This window comes from Halichoerus grypus, chromosome 11, assembly GCF_964656455.1.
Source record: "Halichoerus grypus chromosome 11, mHalGry1.hap1.1, whole genome shotgun sequence".
Lineage (NCBI taxonomy): Eukaryota > Metazoa > Chordata > Mammalia > Carnivora > Phocidae > Halichoerus > Halichoerus grypus.
The window spans coordinates 55571895-55596588 of NC_135722.1; the positions used below are offsets into that span (position 1 = coordinate 55571895).

General features: G+C 38.1%; 1 protein-coding gene across 5 annotated transcripts in view; it reads left to right on the top strand.

Annotated features, from left to right (window-relative positions):
- ACER3 (alkaline ceramidase 3) overlaps nucleotides 1-23339 on the top strand; it is a 159212-nt gene extending 135873 nt beyond the window's left edge. For 4 of the 5 annotated variants that reach the window (XM_078058577.1, XM_078058574.1, XM_078058575.1 and 1 more), the window contains 4 exons: nucleotides 4133-4234; nucleotides 6738-6842; nucleotides 12911-12956; nucleotides 13675-23339. In XM_078058577.1, coding sequence (XP_077914703.1) covers nucleotides 4133-4234; nucleotides 6738-6842; nucleotides 12911-12956; nucleotides 13675-13728 — 307 coding nt within the window. In that variant the 3' untranslated portion in view covers nucleotides 13729-23339. The remainder of the gene's footprint in view (nucleotides 1-4132; nucleotides 4235-6737; nucleotides 6843-12910; nucleotides 12957-13674) is intronic. The other variant, XM_078058573.1, reaches the window with a different exon arrangement.
- Nucleotides 23340-24694: the final 1355 nt, after the last annotated feature.

Here is a 24694-nt window from a genome sequence, read left to right on the forward strand (position 1 = left end):
CAGGAATCAGAATGGTTTGTGACTTATCAAAACAAAACTGGCAGCTAGAATTCTAACTTAGAATCCTGCAGCCAACCAAATTATCAACTCATGTATTTGAGTTCTCAAAAAAAGTTATAGTCCATAAACTATTACTCAGAAACCTACTGAAGGATGTATAATGAGAGAGTAAACCAAAAAGGAGGAAGACATGAGATACAAGACATAGGAAATCTAACATTGAGAGAGGTAAAGGCAATTCTCAGGGTGAAGCGGTAGGGAAAGAATTTCTCAGATGATAACTATACACTAGTCAGGAAGGTAGTCCAGAATGAAGCAGTGTGACTCCAGACCCAGATATGTTGAGGGCCTTCTGTATTACACATTCTCATACCTGTTAATAATGGGTAGTCTGTCCCCAGAATCTTATCTACTTAGCTTGTAGGGACCATGTGCTGATGAAATTCTTGCTCTCTCCTCTGTACCCTGCTGCCTGGATAACCAAAGACATTCATTTCACCCCACAGAAGAATTTTGCTTTGAACTACTGCTGAGAGCTGAAGATTGGCCCTGGTAAGTAAGCTTAGATGCAGAAAATAGAGAGTACCCTACTCCCATTGATCATATTCTGTTACATCTCAGCACCTGGCCCACACTGCAGCCCTGCCAGATGCCTTCACTGTGTTGAGCCCTGTGTTTCCTGGGACTCATTCTTGCCTCCCCTAAATGGGGTTATGATAAACTCTGAAAAGCTGAAGACAGACTGTGATTCTCTTAACCTAATCTTCTCTGAGAACCTTTCTCAAACAGTGGCAATAATGCTTTTTCCATGCACAGCCAGGTTTGTGCTTTCCTGGTGGTTTTTAAACTACCCTTTTTCATTCATTTATATACAAATACTTACAGTTAAAAATAAGAAAATATTTGAGAAAATCTATTCTTGTCGTTCACCATACTTAAAAAAAAAGTACATGAAGATAGCAGTAGATTTAGAAAGAGCATTCTATAAAATTCAACAGCTATTTACAAACTAAAAACAAAATAAAACCCTTTACAAATTAGTAATAGACGGGAACTTTCTTAACTTGTGAACTCTACAGCATCTAATACATGTAGTAATGAAATGTTTAAAAAAAAGTTATCTTTAAAATGATGAATAAAACAAGAATATCTATTATCACCACTTCTATTCAACATTACACTGGTTGAAGGCTTGTCCAATATAGTATTTGCAAATTGCATGATCATGTACAGAAAATGTCATAGGACATGTACCAAAAAACTACTAGAAGTAGTTAGTTGGAATTCAGCAAGGTCATGAAATTCAAATGAATATTCAAAAATCATATTTCTATATACTAGCAGCAAACAATTGAAAAGTGAAATTTCAAAAATACAATTTCCAGTAGCACCAAAAAAATCAGATGTTTAAGGATTAAATTTAGCAACTGTATGTAGGACCTGCATATGGGAAACTACAATGAACAGTTTTTTGCTGAGAGAAATTAAAGAAGACCTAAATAAATGGATAGATAGACCATTTTCATGGATTAGAAAACTCAGTATTGTTAAGATGTCAGTTCTCCCCAACTGATCTATAAGTTTAATGCAATCATAATCAAAATCTCTGTGGGCTTTTTGGTAAAAATTAAGAAACTGATTCTGAAATTTATATGGGAATGCAAAGGATCTAGAAGAACTAAAACAATTTTAAAAAAGAATGACACAGGTGCCTGGGTGGCTCTGTCAGTTAGGCGTCTGCCTTCGGCTCAGGTCATGATCCAGGGGTCCTGGGATCGCCCTGCTCAGTGGGGTGCCTGCTTCTCCCTCTCCTTCCACCTGCCCCCCCATGCTCCCACATGTGCTCTCAAATGCATAAATAAAATCTTAAAAAAAAAAAAGAATGACAAAGAGGACTTACACTCCTTGATTTACTCTGTGCTGCACTAATCAAGACAATGTGGTATTGTCTTGATTGAATGAATTGAATTGAATGATTGAATGAATTGAAGAATGAAATATAGATCAATAAAACATCCAAAAGTAGACCATTCATCCATACTGACCTGATGTTAAGTAAACATTCAAAGGTAATTCTGTGGGGGAAAGGATAATCTTTTCAATAAATTGTGCTGAAACAACTGGATATTCTTATTTTAAAAATGAACTTAAACTCATGCCATTATAAAAGTTAATGCCATTACAAAAATTACTAGAATTGAATCATTTCCTTAAATGTAAAAGCTAAAATTATAAAACTTCTAGAAGGACGTATAGAAGTCTCTGCAGCCTTTGGTTAGGCGAAGTTATTAAATAGGATACAAAAAACACAACTATAATGAAAAAAATGGATAAATTGAACTTTATCAAAATAACAAATTTTTTTCTTCAAAAGACGTTGTTAAAGTGAAAGGCAAGGGGCGCCTGGGTGGCTCAGTCAGTTAAGCGTCTGCCTTCAGCTCAGGTCATGATCTCAGGTTCCTGGGATCGAACCCCACGTTGGGCTCCCTGCTCAGTGGGGAGCCTGCTGCTCCCCCTGCTTGTGCTCACTCTTTCTTTCTCTCTCTGTCAAATAAATAAAATAAAATCTTTAAAAAAAAAAAAGTGAAAGGCAAATCACAGATTTGGAGAAAATACAAAATATATATCCAACAAAGGACTTAATGTTTAGACTATATAAAGAACTCTTACAACTCAATAAGAAGGCAAATAATTTTTTTAAACATGCGAAGATTCAACAAACTATCAAAGAAGATACATGGATGGCAAATAGCACATGAGAAGATGTTCCACAACAGTCATTAGGGAAATGCAAATCAAAACAACAGTGAGATACCGCTGACACCTACAACGTACAACTAAAATAAAAAAAAAAAATACCCATGTTACACCAAGTGTCGGTGAGGATACAGAACAATACTCATGCACTGCTGGTGGGAGTGTAAAAGGATCCCGTCACTTAGGAAGGCAGTTTAACAGTGCCTTAAGAAGTTTAACATTCACCTGCCGTTCACCTGCCGTACAATACAGCTATTCCTCTCCTAGCTTTTTACCCAATAGAAATGAAAGCATACGTTCATACAAAAACTTACTTATCAGTGTTCATAGCTGTTTTATTTGTTATAGAAAAAAATGGAAACAACATAAATGTCCACCAACATTTGGACAGATAAACAAGTTGTGGTATATCCATACAATGGAATACTACTCAGCGATTAAAGGAAATGAAGTATTGATACACATAACAACATGGATGAATTTTAAAATAACTGTGCCAAGTGAAAGAAGCCATACAGTGAAGAGGATATACTGTGTTATTCCATTTATATAACATTCTAAAAAATGCAAACTAGCTTTTTGGATGCTTTGGAGATGATGGATATGTTTATTATCTTGATTGTAGTGTTTCATGGATATATACAAATGTACCGATCAAATGTACACTTGAAATATATTCAGTTAAATGTAAGTCAGTGATACATCATTGAAGCTATAAAAATATATAAGCTACTGTTCTTATTTTGGGTAACTCACTAAGCTTCAGTTTTCTTATCAGTGAAGTGCAAAGACTAATACCTGCCTTATAGGGTTTATTTGAAGATTTTATTCATTTGCTTGTGTATGCAGTTGACTGTGGTGCCTGCCTGACCCAGAGCAGGTGACTCAATGTTAATTCTGTTCCAGCACCCCCCTGCCTCTTCCAGGGGACTGATAAAGTTATTGGGGGCCTTCAGTTTACTTTCTTGAAACACTTAGCAGTCTTAATGGCATATTCTTTCTCATTTTTTTAATGGCTAAATGTAATAGGCAAATGTATTAGAGAATTTAATAGATAAGTTTGCTTTTAATACTAATGAAAACCAGGCACCTGGGTGGCTCAGTCATTAAGCGTCTGCCTTCAGCTCAGGTCATGATCCCAGGGTCCTGGGATCGAGCCCCACATCGGGCTCCCTGCTCAGCCAGGAGCCTGCTTCTCCCTCTCCGCTTCCCCTGCTTGTGTTCCCTCTCTCACTGTGTCTCTGTCAAATAAATAAATAAAATCTTTATTTTATACTAACGAAAACCTTTCCTTCTCATGAAAGCAGTAGCTTCAAGCTCTGATCGTCACATGACTTAACAAAATTTCAGTTTGCTTTCTTTTTTTTCCCCACAGGGTTTATCCATGGCTCAGAGGACTGGGTTATACATCCTTGGGTATATTTTTAATGGGATTTCTATTATGGAACATAGATAACATCTTTTGTGATTCACTGAGGTAAGATATATTTTCAATCTTTAAGAAATATTTTTGGAAGCAATCTATTAAGCAGAAAATTTCATAGGCATATAGAATTATTAGTGCTATGAAGTGAATTTTTCCCATTGTTGAAGTTAAATTCTGAGAATACTTGCTTAATTAACCTAAAAATTTGGACCTAAGACTATTACATAGTATCTGTAGGGATTTTTGTGTGTATGCATCACAGAATTACAGAGTTGATTAGATGTTAATTAGGCCTCTGAAATCTGCCTAATCTCCTGTGTTGAAAAAATACTAATTTGTAAGAAGCATATAAGATACATGCATATAATTTTGTACTTTAATATACTTAATGTTATTTTCTAAGAAAGGCAAGTGTTCCTTTTACCATCTTGTCAGCAATTTTGTATTGACTAGAGTTTGAATTTTGGGTCTGTGGACCTTATCTGTCACTAAGATAAATATCTTTCTGGACCTCAATTTACATAAAATGAACATGTTGAAGAGGTTAAACTAGTGGGTCCTTCCAACTCAAAATTCTGTGCCCTAAAGTTTTGCATAAACACATATATTGAAAAGCACCAGAGAGAGGCAATCAGCAAAATTCAGATTGTGGGAAATCTACAGGATAAATGGCAGAGGGGGTAAAAAAGGGAAGAGGAACATAGAGATTAAAAGAGACTTAAGGGGCGCCTGGGTGGCTCATTCGGTTAAGTGTCCGACTCTTGATTTTGGCTCAGATCGTGATCGTGGGCTGGTGAGACGGAGCCTGTGTGTCAGCCTCTGCGCTCAGCCAAGAGTCTACTTGGGAGTCTCTCTGTCCCTCTGCCCCTCCCCCTATGGGCGCACTCTCTCTCTCTCTCTCAGGAAGGAAGGAAGGAAGAAAGAAAGAAGGAAAGAGAAAGAAAGAGGAAATAAAATATCTAAAAATAAATAAGAGACTTAAGAGATATACTGTATCAACCAAATGCAGAGTGTTCATTTTTTTTAAATTTTAATTCAAGCCAACAAACTGCAAAACAAAATTTTAAACTTATGAGAATTGGAACTTTAATCAGTAATTGAATATTTTATGATATTAAGGGATTATTGTTAATATTTTATATGTGAAAATGGTATTATTATGTTTTAAAGAGGTTTTTTTAAGATTTATTTATTTACTTATTAGAGCAAGCACGAGAGGGAGAGGGAGAGAGAATCGCAAGCAGACTCCATGCTGAGTGTGAAGCCCTACTTGGGGCTTGATCTCATGACCTTGAGATCGTGACCCCAAGATCACAACCTGAGTGGAAACCAAGAGTCAGTCACTCAACCAACTGCACCACCCAGGCACCCCTTTAAAGAGGTTTTAATCTTTTAGAGATACATACTGAAGTATTTAAAGTTAAAATGATACAATATCTGGGATTTGCTTCAAAATATGGAGGGGGAGAAGTAGATGAGAGTCTAGATGGTTGGCTGTAAGTTATAATTGTTGAAGCTGGATAATGGGTACGTTATAATTTTGCCCACTTTTGCACATGTTTGAAGTTTTCCAAAATAAAAAATTCAATAAGTAAATATATATTTTAAATGTACACAAACAAACAAGTAATATACCTTGCTTAGAAAACTAAGTTCTGAATGAGTGGTTCTGAATCCATATTACCCAGCAGAAGCCCCATTAGAGCGTTTACACTGCTGAGATAAGTCATCCTCCTCTGGGTAAGAGCCACTAAGAAATAAAGTAGGTTCTTAGAGATGGTAATTGTCTCAAAAACTCATGGGATATCTAGAGAAATAGTTTTACATTGATTTTTTTCCCTTCTAATAAATGAGAATATTACTATGGTACACAATCGAAAGATGTAGAATTTGAGACTCAGCTGCGCCTTGGCTGAGTGACTTGGGCAACTCGGTCTCTGAATTTTAGGTTGCTCATCCGTAAAGCAAAGCTAATAATAGCCACCTCAAAGACTCACTATGAAGTGAAATAGTATTTACAAAAGTACCTTATAGACTGTATGGTGCTCATCAAGATGATGATTGTGTGTAGGGCAAGGAAAAGCATGTATCTGGTTTCTTGAGTGAATAGCTAAGTAGACCAGTGTTTCCCAAATTGTGTTCCAGGAAACACTTGTTCCATAAAGTGTTAGTAAGATATTACTTGAAGAAAGGGTTCTGTCCATTAGTACATTACCTTAAAAAAAATGAAAATAACTCTTGTATAGTTCTGATAGGACTTCTCAAAGCCTTCTTTCTATTAATAGGCATTGCAGTTTCCAAGAGAGCAATAAACTATGTACTATTTTCTATGTTTTCTTTGAACACAGAATCATTTCTTCATGGAACTTCTGCTAGGAACACTATTCCTCAAAATATACTTTGGAAGACAATATGCAGACTACAGCAGACTTAAGGAAATTAAATAATTGCCCTATCTGAGAATAACATTTCAAATTGCTCAAAGGCTGTCAGCATTAGTTGTTAATATTAAAAAAATAATAATACGGTGATTTCTTTCCCCCTCTTTACACAGGAACTTTCGAAAGAAGGTGCCACCTATCGTAGGTGTTACCACACAGTTTCATGCATGGTGGCATATTTTAACTGGCCTTGGTTCTTATCTTCACATCCTTTTCAGGTAGGAAAGAGAGAGTTTTTTTAGCATAGTATTGAAGTATTTTTTTTCCTTTACCCTTCAAATAGGATGTTGTAAATATAAAATGTCAGAGACAAAAATCAGGGACTTATGTTCTAGCTTTGCCTCTGCCCCTGGGTGACCTTAAGCAAGTCCCTTCCCCTCTCTGAAGCTTAGTTTTCTCATCCTTTTCTTTTTTTAAGGTTTTATTTATTTGTCAGAGAGAGACTGAGCAAGCAGTGGGAGCGGCAGGCAAAGGGAGAGGAAGAAGCAGGCTCCCCACTGAGCAGGGAGCCCGATGCAGGACTAGATCCCAGGACCCTGGGATCATGACCTGAGCCGAAGGCAGACCGACTGAGCTACCCAGGTGTCCTTAGTTTTCTCATCCTTAAAGTGAGATAGTTGTACTAACTGACCTCTGACACATGACCTACATTTTAAGTAATCATTCATCTCCTTTTTAGAGCAAGTAGAATGTAAACATTTCCATTTCTTTATCAAAATATTTTGTTGTTGTTTGTCAACATATCTTTGTTTATAGAGAACAAATTTAGAGGGGAAAAAGCAGCCAGATCCCCTAAGTAGCAGACTGGGAAAGCACGTGTATCAGAAGTTCCCAGCTTAATTTGTTCCTTCCCTGAGATAAGTTGGTTGCCAGTTTTCTTCCCTTGCTCAAGAGTCTGTTGGAGGTTAATCATTTACAACCAAAATGAAACTAGAATTCTCTCTGATCACACTATTCAAATAATGCCTCCATATCATTCTCCACTTACCAGGCTTTATTGTTTGCCCCCACCAGCTAGACTTAAAGTTCCTTGAGATAAGGGACTTTATCTTATTCACTGCTACCCTCTCAAATGCTTAGAACAATAGCTATCAGATAGTAAGCACTCAGTATATATTATTAAATGATTTAATGAATGAATGTGTACCTATTGATCTCTTTTTTTTTTTTCCTAAAGATTTTATTTATTTATTTGAGAGAGAGAATGAGAGAGAGAGAGCATGAGAGAGGGGAGGGTCAGAGGGAGAAGCAGACTCCCTGCCGAGCAGGGAGCCCGATGCGGGACTCGATCCTGGGACTCCAGGATCATGACCTGAGCTGAAGGCAGTCGCTTAACCAACTGAGTCACCCAGGCGCCCATATTGATCTCTTTACTAGGGGGTCAGAATATGTTTAATCTCAAATTCTTCTCAAGAGTTGAGAGAGCTGAAAAATTTTAGAAAGGGGAAGAAAATTTTCTTTTGAACCAATGTGAAAATTTACTCAACTGAAATTTGTAGAATACTTCCTCAAAATAACATTTGCATCTCAACTCTCTGGAGATCAATTTATTTAGGGAATGTGAATTATCTAAAATATAACTACCTAAAATTAAGCTGGGATTATAGAAAAAGAACTTCTGGGCAGCTAAATAAGAATCATTGAATTCATGCTCTGAAGAGCTCAAGGTTATTAGTCATGGAAGAGCTCTTAAACTCTGACTGTGAGTATATTTATTTTACTTTTTGCAACCTGTTACTACATTGATTATTTGGATTCTCAGCCCATAGCACATTAGAAATAGCTAATTTAAAAGGGAAGGGATAGGAAATGTTTGAGGAAATTGAAAAATGATAGAAGAGGAGAAATAATAACTATAAAATGAGCCTGAGAATTATAAACTTAGCACCTTAACACTGCCCAAGAAGTCCCGAGGACATAACTGCAGTGTAATACAATACAGTCGTAAAGTTCTATAATAAATAAGAAGTGAAAGTATACTCATCATATGCTGTTTTTTAAACGTTAGGGTTCCCACTTTCCCCTTCCCTTTTTCACCTTCCCCTTTCCGTTTCCCTTTCCCTTTCGCCTTCTCTCCTCCTGGTATGGAAACCCTTCAGGGAGGCGGGGTACTGAGCGGGGAGAAGTGCTGTGCCGTGGTGGCCGCTTTCAGTGTGTGAGGAATGAGGAAAGGAGGTCAGATCCGGTGGTGATGGGGAAGTGGCTGCTGTGCAGTTCAGGGAAGCAGAGTGAGGAGGGGAAGGGATATGGCAGGGTGTGTGGAGGAGGTGGCTGGAATTAGGAAATGGGTTACACTGAACAAGTAAATTCATTGATTAAACAATAAGTAAATATATTGGAGATTACAAAAGCCCGATTTCTCCACTGTCTCAGAAGGGATTTACAAATATGGAAAGAGGGAAAGCTAGATGGAATCTTGAGGGGGTTAGATTAGAATTTAAATTATTAGGGGCGCCTGGGTGGCTCAGTCGGTTAAGCGTCGGACTTAAGCTCAGGTCATGATCTCAGGGTCCTGGGATTGAGCTGCGCATCAGGCTCTGCTTAGTGGGGAGTCTGCTTCTCCCTCTGCCTGCTGCCCCCTCCCCCGCTTGTGCTCTCTCGCTCTCTCAAATAAATAAATAAAAATCTTAAAAAATAGTATTAGTATGAACTCATGAGTGTGTGACATCAACATAAATGTACACATAGATATGGAAAAAGTTAGATGTATGTGTGTTGTATAAGTTATATATGTATACATGTGCTTACACATACATGTATTGCTTAGCTCTGTGAACCCCTGTGAAGGCTGAAAGGCAAGCTTTGGCCTTCTAAACCTGAGATAGTGTGAATATCAAAATTAAATAGCAAGAATTTCAAGTTATAACCCTTTGAATAAAATGACAATCTATGAGTGCATACTAATACAAATAAATGAGAAGGGAAGCTCTTCCTTACAAAAGAATGCCCCATAACAAATGTAGAAGAGGGCGCCTGGGTGGGTCAGTCTTTAAGCGTCTGCCTTCGGCTCAGGTCATAATCCCGGGGTCCTGGGATCGAGCCCCGCATCAGGCTCCCTGCTCAGCGGGAAGCCTGCTTCTCCCTCTCCCACTCCCCCTGCTTGTGTTCTCTCTCTTGCTGTCTCTCTCTCTCTGTCAGATAAATAAGTAAAATCTTTAAAAAAAAAAAAAAATGTAGAAGAAACATTACCATTTGGCAACCATCTTAGAATAGTTGATGTGTATTATTTATCAATGGATGCTCTGGCTGATAGATGGAAGTATGATGAGGAACACATATTGGTGTAATTTAGAATATCTCCACATGAAATACTAATACAAAGGGGGAAATGGTGACTTTACAGTGAAGAAAACTGGCAGCAACCAACTTGACCATGCATTTAAGGTTAACATTGCCATGACAGAGCAGGTCATTATGGTATGTCTCCTGATAAAATACACTGAAATGAGCTCAGCATCATTTCTGTAGTATTCCTGCCAAATATGCATGGCCTAGGTCTGGTTATGAGGAAATATTGATGGACCTATGTTGAAGGTCCTTCTACAGAATGCAAGTCCTATACTTTTTAAGACTATCAAGTTCATGAGACAAGAAAAGACTGAAGAACTGTTTTAGTTAGAAGAAAATTGTAAGATATGAAAACCAAATGCAGTGCATGTTTCTAGATAGCAACCTGGATCAGAAAGGAAAAAAGAGAAATTATTGGGACAGTCAACAAAATTGGAATGAAGGGGGCGCCTGGGTGGCTCAGTCGTTAAGCGTCTGCCTTCGGCTCAGGTCATGATCTCAGGGTCCTGGGATCGAGCCCCACATCGGGCTCCCTGCTCAGCGGGAAGCCTGCTTTGCCCTCTCCCACTCCCCCTGCTTGTGTTCCCACTCCCCCTGCTTGTGTTCCCACTCTCGCGTGTCTCTCTCTGTCAAATAAATAAATAAAATCTTTTAAAAAAAAATTGGAATGAAGTCTTGAGTTGGATGTTAGTATTGTATTAATTTCCTGAGTGGAAGGGTTGTATTATAGTAATTTAGGACACTGTCCTTGTTTTATGGTGATACACATTGGAATAGTTAGAGGTGATGGGCATCATGTCATTCAGACTCTGTAATATATACACGTGTGGGTGTGCAAAACAAATGTGGTTAAATGATAACAATTTGGCATCTGGGAGATGGGGATATAGGAATTCTTCATATCAATCTTGCAACTTTCCTGTAAGTTTGAAACTATTTTTAAATTAAAAAAATAAAAAAGGAGAGGGGAAGATATGACACCATTTGGCAACCATCTTAGAGATAGTTGATATGTATTATTTATCAATGGATGCTCTGGCTGATAGATGGGAGTATGATGAGGAACATCACCTCCAGATGATGGTGGGGGTGAGGGGGTTGAGATATTTAGTGTAAATAAGCAAATAGAAAACTGATCATCTAACTGGTAATCAAAATACCTTCTAAAACAGTAGGCTATCCATGTTTGTGAAAAGGAGAGGGCTAAATATACATATATGCTCATAAATACTTAATTATCTTTGTAAGGGTATATGTTAACTGGTAAGTACTAGCATTTCTCTCTGGGCTAAAGGTATCAGGTAGGAGACAGATCTTTTTCCTATGTACTCTTCCAAATCTTTAACAAATGATTATATTACCTATTTTAAAAAAAAATTTTAAATAAAACAATGAGATTTTTTATATCCATTAAGTGAGCTCTATAGTATTTTGAAATTTCCTTCTGTATTCTTTCATTGCAGTGAAATGCTATCATCACACATTACTTGTCAGTGTAAATTGATGTAACCCATTTGGAAAGAAATTCGATACATGTGTTTGTGAAAATAAAATATTTATATTTTTTATCCCAGTTATTATATTCCTTGGAATTTATCCTAAAGAAAAAGGAAAATGAAAATGTGTGTGTAAACTCAAATATGTTTATTACAGTGTTCCTTAATTAGCAAAGCAACAATAATGATAGAAGAAAAATAAATTACCTAATAGGGTAGAATTCTAAATTATAGTATATCTTTTATTCAGCCATTTAAAATTATAAATGTGAAAATTTTATAACAACGTAGAAAGATATTTGGATTATTTGGATTTTTAAATGAAACAAACAGACTAAAATCATATGTAGGTAATTATTAACCCTGTGTAAAATTAATTTGTATAGGGACAAGGGTTAAAGTAAATACAGAAAAAAATGAAGCATTTTGACTATATTCGGTGGCAGGGTTTTGACTTACTTTTTTTGTTTTGTTTTCTATTAATGTTAAAATGTTTTACTTTGATTTTTTTTTTTAAGGAAGCAGAGAAGATAGAATATGTTTTAGACATATTTCATCCTAAATAACTAAAATAAAAGAAGCTTGGATATTCAAGCTTCAGTTATGGAAATTTTGATTCTTTGGGTACCTCATTGAATGAAGCATGCAAATAATATTTCAGAGGGATGATTTGAGAATTTAATATAACACATGTGCCTTTTAAGACTTAAGTACTGTACAAATGTTTGTTTCAAACAGAGTTAACACAGGGAAGTAAAAATATCTGACCTTGGAACTTTGCTCCATCACTTCATAACTGTGTAACAATCTTGAGCCAAGTGATTTACTTGCCATATGCACTGATTTAGAATCCAGTCTCATCTTCAGAAGTTACTTATTCTAAAGGCTCCTGTGAGGAAGACTTTCATTACCTTCCTGATTATCTCATACCTGTATTGTAATCCTTGTAGAGCTGATATAACTACTTCCAAAACATTCTAAGAATACTCTAATCCTTGCTACCATTATCTTCAAACATGAAACTGGCAATTATGATATGAATCATCAAGTATGAGTGGAGTGCTCCCTACTAAACTACAAACATCCTGAGGTCACAGTCCGAGTATTCATTTCTGTCTTCCTTACCATCTTACCAAGTGTTCTGCATAGAGTAGCTGCTCAAAAACTGGTTGCTGGGCGCCTGGGTGGCTCAGTGGGTTAAGTGACTGCCTTTGGCTCAGGTCATGATCCCAGAGTCCTGGGATCGAGTCCCACATCAGGCTCCCAGCTCAGGGGGAGCCTGCTTCTCCCTCTGACCCTCTCCCCTCTCATGCTGTTTCTCTCTCTCTCTGAAATAAATAAATTAAAAAAAAAAAAAAAGGTTGCTAAATGAACAAAGAATCTACTAGGATTGCTTTTTTTGTGTGTATACAGAGGCACTGTGGTTAAATTTGTCAGTAAGAAAGTTTGTATGAATTAAAAATCAATCTGAAGAGCTTTCCCCCCCTCCCCTTTTCTTTCAGTTTATATACAAGAACTCTTTACCTGAGATACAGGCCAAAAGTAAAGGTAAGTTCCCTTCCTAGGGGTGGGTGTGTATGGGTGTGTGCATGCATGTGTGGATGTGTTAGGAGAGGTTTGGTATTGAGAGGATGGGCTACAGGTGGAAGAAGGGGATGGGGTGGAAAGGTAGTAGACAGAGTACAAGCTTTGGAACCAGATGCTCTCTAATCTTGAACCAGGTCTTCCACGTACTGCTCTGTGACCTTGGGCAAGTCTGTTCTCTTTAAGCCTTAGTTTTTTCAACAATAAAATGGAGCTGTCAATAGCTACATTAAGAATCTGAGACGATTTTTTTTTTAAAGATTTTATTTATTTATTTGACAGAGAGAGACAGAATGAGAGAAGGAACACAAGCAGGGGGAGTGGGAGAGGGAGAAGCAGGCTTCCCGCTGAGCAGGGAGCCTGATGCGGGGCTCGATCCCAGGACCCTTGGATCATGACCTGAGCTGAAGGCAGGCGCTTAACGACTGAGCCACCCGGGCGCCCCAGAATCTGAGATGATTAAAATGCCCAGCTCCATGCCTGACAAAATAGAAGCTTAATCCATTTAAGTAAATTAAATAAAAATAATTTCTGAGATCTGGTGCAAGTCTGGAAAGACTATGCCATACTCAGGCTACTAATACCAGGATAGTTGTTAGCACACCTAGCTCATTGGTTCTTTTTCAGGGATAACATGCAGCAGTTACCTTCTTTCATTTTGTCCTAACTTGTTTCCAAACAGTTTCTCTTCGGAATCTGGCCAGTGATCCTGTTTGAGCCTCTCAGGAAGCACTGATGATTATTCCACCACGAAAACAAAAAAGCACCTACCATAGACCTGGCCAAATGAATAAGCAAATCCTTAAAGATCTACACATTCAAATATATTATGACCATCGGAGTAAAGGAGTGACTTTCTGAGTAATGCTGCCGGTCACACAGAGAATAAGGAACGGGGCTTGTTGGATGTTTAGCTTGTGTCTTTATCTCATTGTTCTTCTCCTCCTCACCCTCACCCTAAGATGTTTAAAAAGAAACAGACATGATGTGTGTGTATACACTTGAATGCTGGAAAAATGAGGCTTTTCTTAACAGGTTAACAGTTTGTGCGGATCATAGGAAATTAACGTTTTTCCCTTTTTTGATAAGGGTTGCATGTGAATTATACTTTGCTTAAATTTGATTAAATAATCAAAACAGCTAAGTATTGGCAAAACCCCATATCCAGATGGCCAGCTGTGGAACCAGCACTTAGCGGTGTCAGCCTTGATTTATATTCTTGTCATAGTAACCTCATGAATGGTTTTCCAAGGTGAAAAAGAGCTGTCTGTGGGATTCTGATAGTTCTTCATTGTCTGCCTTTGTGCTAGTCAGTATGTCATAAGCAAGCTCCAACCTGCTACTAGGTTCCATATTTGCCGTATCCCAGATTTGCAGTGGGCTCTGGGGTTTCTGTGTGCAGCACAGCCAATCAGAGTGGGTGGGTCACCTTGTAATATTTATGAAGACCACGAGGACCCCTGTAGAATATTATAGCTCCAGCCAGTTAAGGGTGGTTTCTCAGTTTTCTTTGATCTTTGCAGATCTTTAAGTTGTCACTGGTTTTATGGCTAGGCAAACATGATTGGTGGTCTGGCCTACCCCCCATATTCCATCCTCTTCACCTAACTTATTTGAAGTTACCAGTGAATGTTGTTACAGTCCGACTTTTTAAATTATGCCATTTTTTTCCAGTTTTCAGAGAGGCTATGATTATGCCCAGGGAAATGTTTCAGGTTAACTAGAGCTAAAATGATCAGGATCCTATTTACCTAAAGCTTATTAGAATATCTGCCACTTCATTTTTTGAAGGAACTAGATACAAGAGTTGAGAACAGCTCTAACTTCCTTGAACTTGTAACAGAACTCACCAAAATTAAAGTGCTAAGAAATGGCAGTGAAATACCATTGTAAGGCAGCTAGTTCTAATTTGGGTTTGAATGTATAACAAATTGAATCACTTTTCACAAACATAACACCTGTCTGGAGTAAAAACCTGATTTCACCCCTTTGCTGATGTATCACCATATTTGTAGCTCCATACCATTTAGCATTTTTGCAACTTTTTCCTGCTCATGCATTATAAAATCCAGATTGTTTTTACCACATGGTGACATTGACCCAGATTAAATCCTGAAGCTACAACTTCAAAAGGAAAATCTTTTTTTTTCTTATGCAAAGGTATGAAACACTCCTGTCATTTCTCCAGTATCCAGTAAGTCTCCTTGGTACAAATTTAAAACCAATACAAATTTTGTCATTTTTCTTCACCTACTAGCCTTAGTTTTAGTCGAAGTACTATTTTCCTTACCTTAGCATGCCAGCATGCCATTAGGCAGATAATTCTGCCTACTTTTATGATCTTCCAGCAAGAAAAACACTTGCCAAAACAAATCTAAAGAACTTTGGCTGTGCCTTAAGAAAATCTAAATCTAAGCCGTTCCAACACACAGCCCATAAGACTGTTCTTTTGCCACAAGATTCTGACTTCTGGCTACATTTCAGTGTAGATACCTAGGCTATCAGCCATCTTACATTTTTTTAATGAGTTCATTTGTTTCACACCATTGTCTTTTTGTACTTTTCATTCAAGTTACACTTCTGTGTAAAGAATTTATATATGGCAACAAAGGCACAGCTTCTTGACAGTGCAGCTAGGTGTGATGCAGCTGAGTTTCTGTGTGTCACAGTCAGATGAGATGTGGAGACCCTCCCCCCCACCACCACCACTGGCGCTGGGGTCCTTTTCAGCAGCTTGCTGAATGAGCAGTTGTAGTCACTTGAAGAAAGTTGTCCAACACCTCAGTGGAGAAACATGGGCACCACTGGATGGTTTGTAATGCTGTGGCCAGTTCTTCAGAGACCCTTGTTTCTGCTGTGAAAACAGCAACATGAAAGCAGAAAGCATTTTAGAAGTGTTGAACAGAAAGCAGAGACTGAATCCAGACTCTTAACTCTCCAGGTTAGTCTCTGCCTCACAGTGGCTGTCTTTCTAGCAGCCTAAGTATTTGCTCACTCAAGACTTTGTTTCTGTGCCATAGTGAGTATTATGGAAATACTGCTGACCTTCCGGATATCACTAAATTGACTTTATTTCAATGGCTTTATTTTTCCCTTCTAGGATTCTGGGTGGACATTATAGCTTGAATTACTACCCCCCCCTTCCCTTTATTTTCTTGGCAGAAAGTTTGTTTACATATCATCTAATGTGAAAGGTGCTCCTCTGTGGGTCCTATAGCAAATTATCTTTCAGAAAATACTAATACCTTAAGAGGATATGAAAGAAGCAGTTTGCTTGCACATCTTAATATCCTGCCATCTTCACAGAAAATTGAAAGCAATTTGACTCTTTTTTTAAGGAAAAACTATATGAAAGGTGGTTGTACTAATCTGGTTGGTCACTCTACCCACCCCTCCCCACCTTGGTGCTTTCATGAAACGTTGCCAACACCTGAATTGATCTCCTTTATCCTTGTGATATTGTATAAATTGATGATTGGTGATAAATTGATGAGAAACATTAGGCTTTGAATAATTTACAAATGAGAACCCCAGATAGTGGTATTTGGTATAGCAGAATTAGATAAAATATTATGGTTTACCCTAAATGCACAATTTCCAGGACTGTTAAACTAGGCTTTCCTTACACTAAGAAGGTTTTTCTTATACTAAGGAGAAGGAGGTAGGAGTCAATATCAAGAGACCAAAAACTTTAGGTACACAACGCATGAAAATCTTTAAATTCCTGAAAAAACTAAGTTCTATTTTTTTTTTTTAAGATTTTAAGTAATCTCTATATCCAATGTGGGGCTCAAACTTACAACCCAGAGATCAAGAGTCATGTGTTCTACTGACTGAGCCAGCCATGCGCCCCAAAACTAAGTTCTGTTTTAATGCCAGTTCCTTCAGAATTTAGCCAATGCCCCTTAAAGTATAATGATTTAGCTTAAGGTTTTCTTTTCTTTTTTTTTTTTTTTAAGATTTTATTTATTTATTTGACAGAGAGAAACACAGCGAGAGAGGGAACACAAGCAGGGGGAGGGGGAGAGGGAGAAGCAGGCTTCCCAACGAGCAGGGAGCCCAATGCGGGGCTCAATCCTAGGACCCTGGGATCATGACCCGAGCTGAAGGCAGATGCTTAACGACTGAGCCACCCAGGCGCCCCTAGCTTAAGGTTTTCTTATGAGTCCTATGGGTTCCATATTACTTTGCTCTTGAAAAAAGTAATTTGTTGCTAAGTTGAACAGTTTTAGCTCTCGATTCCACATTTACATGACGGAAGAAATTCTTTTAACCCTGTGGTTTATGATGTGCTACTGGATAAGTATTTATATAAAACCGATATTTGAAAGAGAATCAGTTATAATTGGAATTTGTAAGTAAGTGGCAATTTGTAGATCTACCTGTGTCTTACATTTTGCATCTTATCAGTGCCATAATATAATTAGTTTAGTGACTTTGTCTTGTTTTTCAGTATCTAAAATTACAGCTTATTCATTATGCTGTAAACATTTGGAAATAATGAGTAAAATTTGGCTAAAAGCTAAACCCCTTTGTAGAGGGGGCTGTAAAGTGAAAAAAAAAAGTCACAGCCCACCTGAATGGGAAACTTCAATGCTGTTTTTTAAACTGTTGGACTTCCTTTAAGAATAAGGAAACTTAAATGTCTAACTGTAGTTGCTAGATGAGACGTTGCCAGTTTTGCTGAGGTTCATGTGAGCATGCTATTTGACTTAACATTTTCTCCTGTTGGGGAGGAAAAACCTCTCTTCTACCCTCTTAGATCCAGTAGTTGGGGGCCTGTGAATTAAACTGATTAGCAAGAGAAAATGTAGATTTTTTTTCACATCTGTACACAAGAACTCAGAGAAAAGCAGGATTTGGGGCTCATATGCCATCTTAATTAGGGGAGGGGAGAAAGGGCACTTAGGGGAAAACAAATGGCTTTCAGAAAGGATAAATGGGCCCTTAGGAGAAAGAAGGGAGGTATAATAGTTTTGTGACAATGTCTGCTTAGTTGTGGTACCAAAAGTCCCAGGGAGAGGATTTGTAACAGTTGAGTTCATTGGGGGAGATTCTACTTTTAGGCAGATAAAGGGAATTCAGAAAAGCCTCTTCCTGCATCTGTAGATTCTCAATGCCCTTAGCTCAAAATAATTGTTATGCCACAGTGGTGTATTCTGGACTCCTTTATTTCCCCCATCTAAAACTTCCCAGGGTGTTTCAAGGAGCAGAAGCTGAGATAGTGGTTGTGGAGAAAAGATTCAGGTTAGAAGGTGGGAGGTAAGAGATACGCAAAGGGAAAGAGGCATAAATTTATGGAGAAAGAAAAGGAAAAACAAAAACTAATAGTTGAAACGGATTATAAACTCAGTTTCTTGAGTTCAGAGAGCAGTCAGTCCAGATGATTTCTACATGTTGGTCTTGAAGTGTCTTTAGATGGCAGAGTCATCACGATGGTAGTGGTAATCTCACAGTCATGGGCATCTGGAGCTCAGAGGACCATGTTCTGGTGAACTTCCTGAGTGGCCCAAACTGTTGGGATAAAGCCTTTAAGGTTCCCTTCAGCTTGCAGGGCTTTAAGAAACAGGCAGTTTTAGTTCTTAATGGTGCCAAGTCAGGAGGGTGGAAGAAAGTTGGAAAAGTTAATTACTGACAAAATGCACAAGATGGCAGGATTCAGCTTTCAAAGAGGTGAAAAAAGCTCAAAGACAATGAACAGGAATAGAATCTGATAATCCACAATGGTGGGTTATAGTTTTCTATTGAAACATAAAATTTATCTGTAATCACCCCCACTTTTATCAAAGATAATTGAGGTAAGACTATTTTTGTTTGCAAAGCAAGTCTGGTCTCGTCAAACTTGGCCTGATGGGGTTTTTTGTTTTGTTTTGTTTTGTTTTTAAGATTTATTTATTTATTTATTTATTTGACAGAGACACAGCGAGAGAGGGAACACAAGCAGGGGGAGTGGGAGAGGGAGAAGCAGGCTTCCTGCCGAGCAGGGAGCCCGACGCGGGGCTCCATCCCAGGACCCTGGGATCATGACCTGAGCCGAAGGCAGACGCTTAATGACTGAGTCATAGCAAGAATGGTAATTGACAACATAGGCCTTTTTAAGTTTGTTTTACTGGAACTTTTATTAGGAATCTCAGATTGGACTTTTTTTTTTTTTTTAAGATTTTATTTATTTATTTGACAGAGAGAGACACAGCGAGAGAGGGAACACAAATGGGGGGAGAGGGAGAAGCAGGCTTCCCGCTGAGCAAGGAGCCCGATGTGGGGCTCGGTCCCAGGACTCTGGGATCATGAGCTGAGCTGAAGGCAGACGCTTAACGACCGAGCCATCCAGGCACCCCATCAGATTGGACTTTTAAAAGGCTCAAGGCTAGGAGAATTTGCCATCAGACTTCATTTGCAGTACCCACAGATTTGGATGAATTCCTTCTCAAGGTCCCCAAAATACCTTAAGTTTTCTGGGCCTGCCAGGAGGTAGCCTTCCTTACTCACCTATAAGGCTGGGAATCCTGTAAACCAGGTGCCAGGTGGATTTTCCAGGAAGGTTTTATAAGCACTGGCTCCTTAAAGTCCACCTTAGTTTCTTAAACCTGGTCATCTCTGATGCTATGCACACCATTCTCACACATGACACTCCAGTCAAAGCCTAATATAACCAGTGTTTCCAGTTGTGTCCTGTTACAAGAAAAACAAATTCTTACTGAACTTACTCAAATAACTATATTGCCATGAAAATAACATTCAGGGGCGCCTGGGTGGCTCAGTCGTTAAGCATCTGCCTTCAGTTCAGGTCATGATCCCAGGGTCCTGGGATCGAGTTCCGCATCGGGCTCCCTGCTCTGTGGGAAGCCTGCTTCTCCCTCTCCCACTCCCCTTGCTTGTGTTCTCTCTCTCGCTGTGTCTCTCTCTGTCAAATAAATAAAATCTTTAAAAAAAAAAAAAAAAAAAAAAAACCATTCAGTAAGGGTTTCCAAATTTTGGATGGATCAGGCAGGGAGAAAAGATAAATGTTTCATTTTTGTTTACAAAGACATAATCTACTAAATTGCTATGTTATAGATAGCTTAAGAGAAAGGGGGTTTCTTAAACCCAGAAAATGAAACATTAAAGAACCAGCAATATTCTGAGCAAAGGTCATAGAAGAAATCATAATCATTCTTTATCAGTCTACTCAGTGCCATATGATAAATTCAGGTGTTTCTTGATTTGCAGTTTTATGAACCTATGAGCTTTTCTATTTGTTCTAGAAATCATTAGTCCAGGGTATGATCTTAAAATTACCTAAACAATGACATCAGAAACCTGTACCCCAGAGTAATGCTGTAATCTTACTGTGGGTCCCTGAGACAATCTTCTGTTGAAGATTAAACCTGCAGCTGATTACAAGAGTTTTCAGGAAAACATCAGAGTAAAACAGTATCTATGAGTGACAAAAGGCTTTAAATGGCCATGATTAAAGATTTGATGAGAGTTCTTTATAATGCAGTTGACGAGGAGATTTAGTTGTCTCTGTGACATTCAACATTTTAAGATAACTGGAGTTATGATTGGTCACATTCTACCAGGACATGGACAGCTATGACTTTGACAAATTTCCAATAATCCAAGAAACTGTGTACTTTTAATAGGGAATTTCACCCTCTAGCTTTGCATCCATATACTATTGAGCTCATTTCTTAAAAAAAAAAAAAAATTATAAATAAATGCATTCAATCATAGCCAGTTTGCCCACATGAATAAGATATTCCCCCCCTTCTTTCTCTCCCCTCCACCCCCTGCCCTCTTCTGCAGACCCTTTACAACTTTATGCCCATGTGGGATTTTGTCCTTTCCTCTTCCTCATTCTGGAACAACCTTTAAACAACCTCTGTGCAACTACTTGAGGACAAAATTGCTCTTCTTTTTTCCTTAACGAAAACACATCTTTCATTTCTTACAGGCCTTTTGAGATTGCTTCCCTTCTTTATTTTTTCTAGTATTTTTCACTTACATGTATTGATTAGCATTTTTAACCCTTAGTAACCTTAATTTCCAGTGAAAATGAGGAAGTCATCAGTTGTGAACTGTCACATATCAGCATTCTATAGATTAGCACATTTATGAATGTACCACTTCAAATCCAGATCTACATGTTTCTTCATAATACAATTTCTTAATGTGGTGAAAGAACATGTTTATTAACAGGCCCAAATATCTTTAGTCAAAATAATCTTTAAGTCAAATATCTTTAATCAAAAATAAGTCAAAGTAGATAAACTTATGTTAAGTAATTAATGTTTCAGTATTTTATTTTATTTGGAAATGACCTAGACACAGATACAAAGAACTGCTTCATTTGAAATTCAAACTGAAGATAAAACCCTGGCTTGGGACCATAAACTTTGATGTTGGATTTGACGTTGGTTTGACATCATTGAGGGAAAAGTGGAAAACATGTAAGGGATAGCAGGTTTCACCAAGCAACAATTCTTTCCCTGGTAGGCAATCAGAGCAGCTAAGGAGAAGACCGAGCACTAAAGAATGTAAGCAGTATTGTTAGCTACAGAATTTCTACTGTAACAGACATACACTTGGCCATTTGCAATAAGCAGTACCAACCCCCATTTTAATTCACTTTTAATAGCCAGTATTGTTTCACAAGACCTTCCTTTATTATTAAATCCAGGAAATTACTACCTGTTTTGAGTGGCAGCTATTGTAGAAAATGATCACAAGAGTATTTCCTCCTAGCCGACCCTAAAAACAAAAAATTTATCACAGGTAACCTAAAATTGCCCCACTCTGTTTAGCTCAGAAGCTGTCGATATTATAGCAGCAACCACAGGTCACACTTCGCTCACAACTCCTTTTCAACCCTTCTTAACAAGACCTGCTTCGTTGCTTTAAAGAATACAACGCTGATACTTGAACTAGATTTAGTCACTGGTAATTTATTCACAAAATTGTCATAAAAGAAGCTTTATTTGAAACTTGTGGCAGCGTCTTTGCAGAACATCACTTTTACATTGAGTTTGGAGAAGTAACTAAGATTGCAGCAGAGCACATTTCTTAGGGAAATCACATAAATATAAGCACGTAAATATAGTTCAGTACAGATACTCGTTTTGAGATCATCTGCACCTTAAAATGATAAAAATGTTTTATGATCTATGGCTCTAGACCGGGGGTTGGCAAACTACAGCCCACAGATCAATTCAGTCTGCAGTTGTATGGCCTGCGAGCTAAGAACAATTTTTACATTTTAAAAGTGTTGTTTAAACTTACAAAAAGAAAGAAGAAAATGCAACAGAGATGTATGTGGCCTGTGATGCCTCAAAGATTCACTGTCGGGTTCTGAGAGTTTGCCGCCTCTTCTCTAGGTCTTCAACAGATGAACTCCGTAATGCAAGCCCAGTGTAGTACTTGCCACTGCGCTTCTCTGCGGGATGATTCCAGTGTGTATTCATCAGAAAGAAAATATTTTATACATTTAACACTTTTATACATTACATATACAAATATTTTATACATTATACACTTCTTTGTTGAATGTGATAGGATTTGTGTTTAAATATTTACACTATAAAATTATTTCTTCATACTAGTTTTACTAGATCATTAATGGCCTGCTGCAAAGTGCCTAACCTTTGAATAAAATTACATGATTTTGTTTTCATTATGAAGGGAATTACATTCCATACTGTAAAGTCCAAAAATGCTAGTTGCATTCAGTTTTTAAGTTGACTTCCAAAAAGCTGAGATCTTTTGACCATCTTTCCTCATGCCATATAAAATGTGTCATGTGGCAGTTGTCAGGGAACTAATAAGCCATCACAGTCATGGGTACTTTTTTTTTTTTTAACTTTCTAAAAGGAAAAGTTCGAAGTCCTTTCCACAATTAGTCCTTGTTTCCTTTTGGCTTTTCTTTTTAGAGCTAAATTATTTAATACCAATTAATTAGTGAGTCTGTTTTAATAAATAGGTATTATCAATTTCTGTTTAATGTATTGATCAGGCATTGTCTACTGTCCAGCATTTCCACACATTTAATATTTCTGAGTCGTTAATGTGGCCAAAAGATAAACCGTTCAAGCTAATCTTAAGGTTCCTAGTTTCATTTTGGTGCAGATGTTTGTTCTACTAGCAATTACTTAATAAACATAGGTTGTACTGGATCTTTATGAGGAACTAACCATTTTCAGGTGATCTCAGATCTGCTTATTCACTTTTTCTATTTGATTTGCCAGTGCCACAATCATTTTTCTAGAAGATAGTAGAAATATGTATTTTTATCTAATCTGCTATAACCTAGGCTATATTTCATTACTTCTCTAGGTGAAAGTATTAAAAATGATAACTGTTTTGAAATAAGACTTCTGGTAATGTTTTACCCTGGTTTATATTAATATATACATTTATATAAAGGTAGGGCCACCGTGTTTAGTTGCACAGTCTGTGCACTGCACAAGGCACCCACTTGAGGGAGGGGAGTTAGTGGAGGCCGAAATCTAACCTGTGCTCAGCTTGTCAAGGTATGTGCCTTGGTAGGGTTGCATCTTGGGACACCTTTTTTCAGCTTCTAGGTGAAAGGGTCTGTATAAGGCCAGCAGCAGTCCTGCTCACAGGGAGGATCTTTATCATTAGAGTTTTGAACTATAGTGCAATACCTTTCTACTCCAAGCCTAGGTAATTTGCAAAGCAAAAGCTAAAACATTTATGATCTATAAGTACACAGCATTCTCAACTTTAGGAGGTCCGGAGTAAACACATGAACCCTACAGCTTCAAAACAGAAAAAACATACTGCACGAGCCGTGGTATGTCTGTGGTTTCTGTCTTTCGCAATGGCCAAAGCACTATCTGCAAGATGTAAAACATAACTAGAATTTCCCACTCCTCATTCAGTAATCCAAACCATGGCTTTTCAAATATTAGTTTTCCTAGCCAAACCCTCTGGAATGGGTAGTCTGAATCACTGCTGACCATATGGTAGATAGGTCAACTAGTTCCTCCTTTGTATGTCAGGAAGGGACAGCCTTGCCTGAATCAACAGGCTGCCAACGAATACAAGCAAATTTGCAAAGTGATTTGGACTCTGCTTTGTAAAAGTAAGGAGAAAACAGGTTGGGATTGCTTTAATTCCACCTCAGAGTAGTTCATGCCTTTCTAAAGCTACCCTGCCACACACACCCTCCAAACACAGGCATTCACCATTTGAGTGAATTTCTATTGAGCTGATGGGGCTTAGCTCTAGCATGCCGGGGGTGGGGTTTTCCCCCCACCACCCCCCAGCTTTTTTTTTTCTTGCTTTAGCCCTGGACTGGAATACAGGTCTACCTAGGTGCTAGAGAAAGCAGGACCTGTCTCACTTGGTAAGCCAGCCTCGCCCCAGAATAGGGCTGATTCTCAAATGTGGAGAAAGCATAAAAAGAGAAAGGATTCGTTTCTCGAGCCTTGCTATGTGGGAACCATATGGCACTGTGCCATCCACTCAGCAAACTTTGGAAAGCTATGTCCATATTAGGTGCTAGGAGCAGATGGAGAACAAGACATCCTGCCCTAGGCACTTACACTCTAGTGCCCACCAAGTAACTACCAGTTACATTTGGGGTGAGTGTCATGGAGGGAGGGAACAGAGAGCTTTGGGAGTGTGCATGAGGAAACTGGAGAAGGGGACACTTCTCTAAAGAGGAATGTTATGTTAACTGAAGGGTGAGAGGAGTTAGG